The sequence below is a fragment of the Zeus faber genome (assembly GCF_960531495.2).
Source record: "Zeus faber genome assembly, chromosome: 4".
Taxonomy (NCBI): domain Eukaryota; kingdom Metazoa; phylum Chordata; class Actinopteri; order Zeiformes; family Zeidae; genus Zeus; species Zeus faber.
In genome coordinates, this window is record NC_137191.1 from 745313 (window position 1) to 753358 (window position 8046).

An 8046-nucleotide genomic window follows, 5' to 3' on the forward strand; every position below is an offset into this window, starting at 1 on the left:
TCCCCTCGCTCACCTGTGACATAGAGTGAGGAGATGTTGAGCAGGTAGCCGCCGTAGGCAGCGGACTCTGCCCCCGGCCACGCCCCGTAGCCCCCCAGTCCGTCCCGGAGGCTCCTCCTCAGCTGTTGCAGGGTGACGGCCTCGGCGTGGCTCTGCGGCACGGAGAGCAGCACCCAGAAGTGAGCCACCACGCTGCCCTCGCTGCGGACGTTCAACAAGCTTCATATCACACACAGAAATGTACAGTGAAGTCAGCTTTGACCAAAAGAGAAGAGGGAGTGAGATAATAATGAGAACATCAGGTTGAACGTGTTAACGCGGGCAACGTGGCGTGGCGGTCACACCGTTTCACGCTTCTCAAAGTTCCCTTTGCATGTTTTTTTTTATTTGAAAACACATTCATCTCACACTCTGAACTATTTAGTTTAAGCTCCCAGTGCAAGGGCTGTTGAATTCACAAGCTGCCGAAAAAACAATTTGGTTAGCGCGAAACAACACAACAGTTTGCCGTGGGCGTCCGTGCTTCTCTGAAGGGAGATGATGGGACACAGCTTGGGGGTGGGAGACAGGCCGCATTCCACTTCGAGATTTGTTCAAGGTTTGGTTCATGTGGTTTCAGAACAGGCTGTTTGTTTATCAGGGTTTTATGCCTGAGAGGAGCCAAATTGTTGGAAAGAGGGATTCAAGCCCGATAGCGTTAATCTGCACCCTTTTAACATTGACATCTAAAGAACAAAATATATGATCTAATCGTTATTGGAAAACCGAAAACCACTAGGAGGTTTCCTGTAGTGGCAGAACCACACACACTGTGCTGCTTTGTGTGGAGTTGCTCTGTATGCTGCCCACTGCTCCTGGCTGTGCCCCCGGAGGAAGGACAAGCCAGGATGGGTTAAATGCAGAGGCCTCATTTCACCGGCCACCATCCAAAGCATGTGCTTGTGTGTGTGTGTGCATGTGTTATGGTGTGGTGTTGTGAGGGAAAAATGATTACGATCAACTATTTTGAATGAGGACAAAGGCCTCTACCTCCAAAAGGGGGTTTGAAAACATTTGTGTCTGTCCCCCCAAGAACCCCCCAGAGTTGATGTAAAGAGAAATGTTTTGCTCCTACAATGTTTACCTTTTATAGAGATGGGGGACACCTAGAAGTGCATTGTCATGCAACCCCCATTCTGCCTGGTCAAGTTTGCAAGTACCTGTTATTTCCCTTGTCAAGGAAGGGGGGGCACCCAGGAAGACAGTTGGGGGGGTGGGCGCAGACCTGTTGGAGACCTCTGACCCCAACCGCACCCTGTTCTCCTGTATAAAGCCTCCTGTCTTTCTCTGTGATAGTAGATTGATCCCAGCGCTGCTTTGGAGCAGTAGTGAATCTTTCTCTTTATTCTGCAGAATAAATAATCTTGGATATTCTCAGTTTTGTCTTCTTATAGCAGGCAGATTAACCTCACCGATCATTGCGGAAGAATTTCCTTCACAGTGTGTTGCGTGATGATTAAAGATTCTTCTTCTTCTTCTTCTTCTGTAGGAGTCCCACACAGCCTCGTAAATTTCCCTGCTGTGGGACTAATAATTGTTTATCTCTCTTTTATGTCTCTAGACGAGCGCATCAGTAAAACATGTATTTTTGGAAATCCACCATGAAACCAAACAGTCCAGCGAGTTAATTATGAGAAGCCTTCCTTCTCCTTCCATTTCTTGTCCGCTCTGTTTTTGAGGACGGGGGGGGGGGGGGGGGGGGGGTGAAGAGAGAGAGGGAGAGGGGCTTTTTAAATAATGTACACACTTTTAGTTTCAACTACATTTTATTCAGATTTCTATATTTAACCTTTATTTATATATATATATATATATTATTCAAGATTCAAGATTAAAGAGGTTTATTCGTCACATACATATACATACTTTCATACGTATACATACTTTCATACATATACATACTTTCATACATATATGCAGTGAAATGTAATGCAACGCACCCGGTGATAACACACATTATGTCCTAGGGAAACATTTCTTTCTAATAGACCAACTAACTGATTCCTAAAACGTAATACAGTAAGTCGAATAATACTTATAGAATAAAATGAAAATATATAGAATAAAATAGATAAAGGGAATATGCTTATGTAATAAGCATATTCCCTTTATCTATTTTATATCATTACATTAAGCAGACGCTTTTATCCAAAGCGACTTACAATTATTCAAACACCAATGGACACAGCCATCAGGGGTTAAGTGTCTTGCTCAAGGACATTTTAGGAATTAGATAGTTGGTTGGTCTATTAGAAAGAATTTTCTTTTTTTTTTATAGAGATATATCCGGTTAAAAAGTGCTTTATTAATAAAACATATTACTATAATTTATTAATGTTGTTATTGTTATATTGTTTTATTTTATTTTTTACATTTTAAATTATTAATTGTATTACCCCTAGTTGTACAAGTCATAAAAGTATCTGTGGTAGTCACATTTAGATTTTTCTCTTGTTCCTCACTGTAAAATGGACGATACAGTAAGTTGTCCCAGTTATTAAAAGTACTCCAGTCTTTTGTCCTTGAAGTCATCATTTTGTGCGGTGCAGCTTCCTGTCTTTTCTATTACAGTAGTAGCCTCTCTGACCATGTCCTGCAGTCCTGCGGCCTCCGTCCGAAACCCCAGGCTGGAGTGGGAGGACAGGTCTGCGGAGAAGCCCCTGTTGAGGACGGACAGGGAGGCGGTGTACTGCTGCTGGACCCGGGGCTCCAGGACCCACACCCTGTACTCTGTCGCAGAGACACAGCACAAGCACTTCACTGCACGCCGTAGCAGAGCATGCACGGGACAAATCAGCTTTGAATCGATCGATCACAGAGACGGGGGGGGGGGGGGGGGGGTCTGTAATACCCACCCAGGAAGTACCACACCAGTGTGGCTCCTCCGGCTAGGACGAAGACGACCAGGATGATGAGTGAGATGAGGAAGGCCAGGGCTCTGCTTCTCTCTGCCGGGTGGGTCCCAGTGTGCGCGCTGGACCTTCCCTGTGGCCAACACATAAATAACCTCACAGTTACAATGACAATAACAATCTCACATTGTAACCCACTGAATTTTGCATCTCGGAAAAGAATATCAGGTCCTATCATGGAACTATCTAGACCAGTTACTCTGAACGTTATTACACCAACGTCCGTCACTGTCACACATTAGGCCACATTAGATAATATTTACTCTCTCGCCATATTTAATTATTTTATTATATTTTAAAAATATATATATTTCATATTTAATTTTATTCCAAAATTGACAAAGGGGAAGTGGGGAACATAATGGATGGACATTAGGAAAATGACACCAAACTGAGAGGAATATTAGTTTCTTTACATGAACTTTCTATTTAGGGAAATTCTGGAGAAATTTAGGACCCGGTGATCTTTCTCCTCCACCTATTAGTCTTACTGTACAACCTCTGAAAGGGAATTTTAGGAGATAAATACACTTTGATTAAAACGGTTAAAATTGCACTTGTAACGGTGCCAATGTCTTGTTTTAATAACAATGGCAATAATAAGAATAAGAATAATACAATAAAACAATAAAATACATGTATATGATTATATATAATATTACATATCTGTATAGGATTCTAATTATATAAAATGACGCTCAAGTTTACATCGATCAGGGATGATGCATTTTTGAAGGTTGTAAAGAGGAATAAAAATATATATTTTTTATTTTTTAATCTTCGGGGTCTGGAGGGAGCCCCGGGGCAACCGGGCGCCGCGGACGTCACAACCGGGCGAGTAAGCGGCGAAAAAGCCGCGTATTTATTTCAATCCAAGTTGTGATCGAAGCGCTTACACCTGAAAGGACGCAAAACGCTTTTTTTCTTTTGTCTATGAAGATAAAATCACGAGTGAAGTTCAAAAATCTCCTTGCACAACCTCCCGCAATACGTCAAATGAGGTAAATTCTTTGTCTTTACTGTGACAAATACAAATATTTACTCCTTAATCATCTTAGAGCCAATGTGTGACAATGACAAACCCTGCATGTCAACAAAATACTTAATCAATTCTCAGTTATCTCAATAGGTCACATAATTTGACATTTTTGTCAGTTTGGAATGCAATGCTGGTCTTGTGGTCACTACCGCTTCACCCTTGAAGATGCAGATATTTATACATATTGAATGACACCTTAATTACATTTAATCCATGAGTATTCTGGACCTCGGTCCTCAGCTCCACTCACTGTCTCTGGGTTCTGGAACGAACGCCCGGAACATCCACCACACCCGGGGCGCGGAGAACTCCCCGAACTCGCTGGCGCCCCCGGTTACCGACGTATTCCGCGAAGAGCCTCACCGGCGGCGGCGTGTGACCCAGGGGAAGGTCCTGTCGCAGCACCGGTCGGTGTCGAAGAAGGACGCGCCCGGGACGTGCCGAGTCTTGAAACCGCTCTCCGCGCCGCGCCGCAGCTTGGGCAAGTACCACGACGCGTCCGCAGTTTGGCCCCCCGAGTTCTATTTGCATTTCATTGAAAATAACTACACTCTATATATTTCTTGGGGTGTTTTATTACTTATTTTTGTATCGCATGTGTATATTTTATACGTGTACATATTTATACAGTATTGTTTAGATACATTTACTCTGTAGTCTGCTGTAACGGTACATTTCCCTCCCTCCGTAATAAAATACGATTTTATCTTAAATAAGGGTTAAAATATGTTTATACTGTTATCCTCGTTTGATCGTTAAATTACCCAAAAAGACAAATTCGTGTTTTGTTTATTTTATTTGTTTCTGCACAACGGAATTTCTTCTGGGAACTATTGGCTTCGACCGCTGTGTTCCGCACGGACAGTTTTAGCGGCGCACAGCTCACACGGATGTTGACAGACGCACACGGCTGTATGGTCTGCGTGACAACTCAAATCGCGGGTGAATGGACAAACGTATTTAATTTACACTTTATCTCGAGCTCACTGCCCCAGAATGTCGGCGTCGATCATCAGAAGAGGACTGGAGCTGCTCAGCGATGATATTAAAGGTAGAAACCCGAGGAATAGTAGCTTTTTATTCAGGACAGCACCGCCGTGGATGTGTCTGCAGGCGTTCTGTAGTTATTAGGCCTTAAAACACATCCAATAATCCCAAGTTTGGATTCATAAACATTTTGTCGTTTATTTATCTATTTCGAAAATTAGTCAATTTCTTCAGCATCAGAGTCGACATTTCTAATGTTGTCAAATCGTAAAGCCCACCGCTGAAAATACTGACCGTCCAAATAGAGGATTCTTGCCTGCAATACCTAACTGAATAAGACAGATGGTTTGTCAAAAAAATAAATATATATTCTGTTGAAATGGGTTTTAAAAGGGCCTCCTACTTAGTACGTTCGGTGATTGGTGAGTGGTTGTGTGAAATAAAGTTTTGAAATGTTTGATTCCAAAAGACCATAATCCTAAAATGGCCTAATTTACAATTCCTTACTGATAGCTACTACTGTATCTGAATTCAGAAGATCAGCGAATCCTTGTACTCTTATGGCAGAGATACACCAAAATACTGTCTGGTAGTACTCCATCCAGTATCTGGTCTATTCAATGCCCTGATTGGTAATCAGAGAAACCAAATGTGTTATAGAGCTGAGTGAGTTGGTAAATGAAGGTTTTACTAAATTGTGTCGGAAGTACAGCAAACACATTAATTAACAACAGAAGCTTTTAAAGAAAATAAACCGTTCAGTTGGTTGAAAACTGTTTCCATCGTGGATTGAACAGGCCGTTCAACGTCAGCGGCAGCCATCTTGGTAAGGTGCCTCGTCGGCTCTCCTCTGCATCGTCATCGTATCAAACACACCCCATATTAGATAAACGGTTGTGATGCTTCCTACCCTGGCAAGGTGGGATGGGAGGGTGGCCAGACGTGTTCTGCAGAGCAAATATGGTTCACAGGCTCGAGGAGCACAGCCATTCAAATACATTGAATGGCTGTTTTTTTTTTTTATTGTTGGTTTTTTTTAAGTAGAAGATAAAAAGGGTATGATGTGGATAATCTAAAGATGAGCAAATTGGTAAAGAACAAAAGAAACACATGAGACTATTAAAAAAAAAGAAAAAAGACTCAAATTCTTTGTTTTCTCCAAGCAGATCTCTGTCAGACGAATGACAAACGACAAAGATTGTGAAAATCTTTATGACAACGTCTTGATACAGGAGAATATTTACACGGTAACCACCAAAACAATTGACTCCACGGAATGATAGAAGGCCCGTTCACATTCACAAACGTGTCATTTCCTGCCTGACGGTGGTTCAACAGGAAATGTACGGCACCGCGGCGTCGCCTCCTCCCGTGGACCAGCGGAGGCTTGGGCCTGACGAGCTCCGTCACAACCCAATGCTGGTATCACATGAAGCTCCCACGTTGGTCAATTTACATATTAAAAAACATTTCTGGAACAGCTGATTGCGTTCACGAGACAAAATTGTCCTCTGCTTGTTCCTCTTTCACCAGGATGCCAAGTATCTGAAGGAATGGTGGAAGAGGGTGGAATGTGAGTCGGAGACGAGACCTTTTTTTTTTTTTTTTAATGATTATTAAAACAACTTCATTAAATCGGAATTCTTACTTCCAGCTTGGGAGTACCTGGCAATTGACCTCTCACTACAAGAAAATGAGGAATCTAAGTAAGTTGATCTTTTATTTTTATGGCACTTTATGTATTTATCATTGATTGGGGGGGAAACCCAGTCTCACCCGCTGCAGCCTCTCTGGTGAGATGTGCACAATCTACACAACATGTGTGTTCCAAGCTGCAGCGGGTTGAGTACGGTGACCGATAGATTGTAACGCCTCCTCAGGAACATCACCAATAAAGCCCAGCGCATCTATAAAGCCATCCAGGTGTTCCACCTCCTGTTGGCCGAGCACGGTGTGACCTTTCAGGGCCACATCTTCGAGCTGAACGCCGTTGCCGACAACTTAGATAAGGTAACGAGTGGAGATGGAAGACGTTTTTAAAGTCAAATAAACAGCGTGTTGTAATTGTTCGATTTGGCCCCTCAACCTGACTCCTTGAATCCCAAGGTTTCCAAGGGAACAAAGATCGCTGGCATCACCGGAGGAATGGCCCAGGCCCCAAGAGCGATTGGGGCCTGGGCCGCAGTGTTTACAGTACCAGTTTCATCACTGACCAGACATGTCTCAATGGCTTAAAGGGAAAGTTTTCAACCCAGGCTCATTGAAATGTTTGTTCCCGTAATTTATAGCTTTTCACGGCACAGTCTCACCGAACGCTTAACTGCGGAGAACCTTACCACTCCGCTTAAATGCACCCAACACAAAGTTTTGGAAAAGTCATCTTATCGGGTTTTTTTTCTTCTGCACTCCCACAAATCAGCTCCGTGCCCAACTCCGTGCTCCAACATACACATTTGTGTGTATGTTGTTTGAATCATTATGAAATATATACTTTTTTTTGTCAAAACCAACAAGTTTCATTTGATTTTATTGAAGACAAATAATTTGAGACCAATGAGAGAAAACAGATGCAGATTGGGATCTATCAGTCTCTCTATGTAAATTGATTACCCAAAATTAAAATCAAGTATAATGTTTACTTATTTTTATTGAATGTATTTTTGCTTGTTTAAGCTGCGTGTTGCGTTTGAAAGGTGGTCATTTGTATAAATGACGATGATAAGGGTGATGAATATTATTATTATTAGTGTTGTTGTTGTTATAGTATCTGGTAGGCCTTTAATTATGAAGGGCTTTCCTTATATCTCCCAAACTCGGTGACCCTCACGTTAGTGCTTCCCTCGGCCAACAGGGGGCAGCAAATATTTACAGTATTATTCTTTCTTTCTTTTCTTTTATATGAATTTAAAGAAAAAAAAATAGAACCACCAACTTGGTTGATTTTCCCAGAATAGATGAGACTATATTTAATAAATAATAAAACACAATGTCATACTGTGCATACCCCTGCAAGTGCAACACTGAAGAAACAAGAAGAAAGAAGCTGAAGAAGATAACTGTGTTCCTGAA

The 8046-nt window shown here is 42.1% G+C and overlaps 1 protein-coding gene across 2 annotated transcripts; it reads left to right on the top strand.

Moving 5' to 3' along the window:
* Positions 1-4630: 4630 nt before the first annotated feature.
* On the top strand, positions 4631-7361 carry LOC307229331 (uncharacterized protein). Of its 2 annotated transcripts, XM_079999309.1 has the most exons (7): positions 4631-5041; positions 6144-6224; positions 6316-6399; positions 6511-6550; positions 6632-6683; positions 6858-6987; positions 7084-7361. In XM_079999309.1, the coding sequence occupies exons 1-7, from the start codon at positions 5030-5032 to the stop codon at positions 7210-7212; spliced, it is 528 nt and encodes a 175-aa protein (XP_079855435.1). In that variant the 5' UTR covers positions 4631-5029; the 3' UTR covers positions 7213-7361. The 2 variants fall into 2 exon arrangements, with proteins under 2 accessions (XP_079855435.1, XP_079855436.1); XM_079999310.1 differs by lacking the exon at positions 6144-6224.
* The last annotated feature ends 685 nt before the right edge of the window (positions 7362-8046 follow it).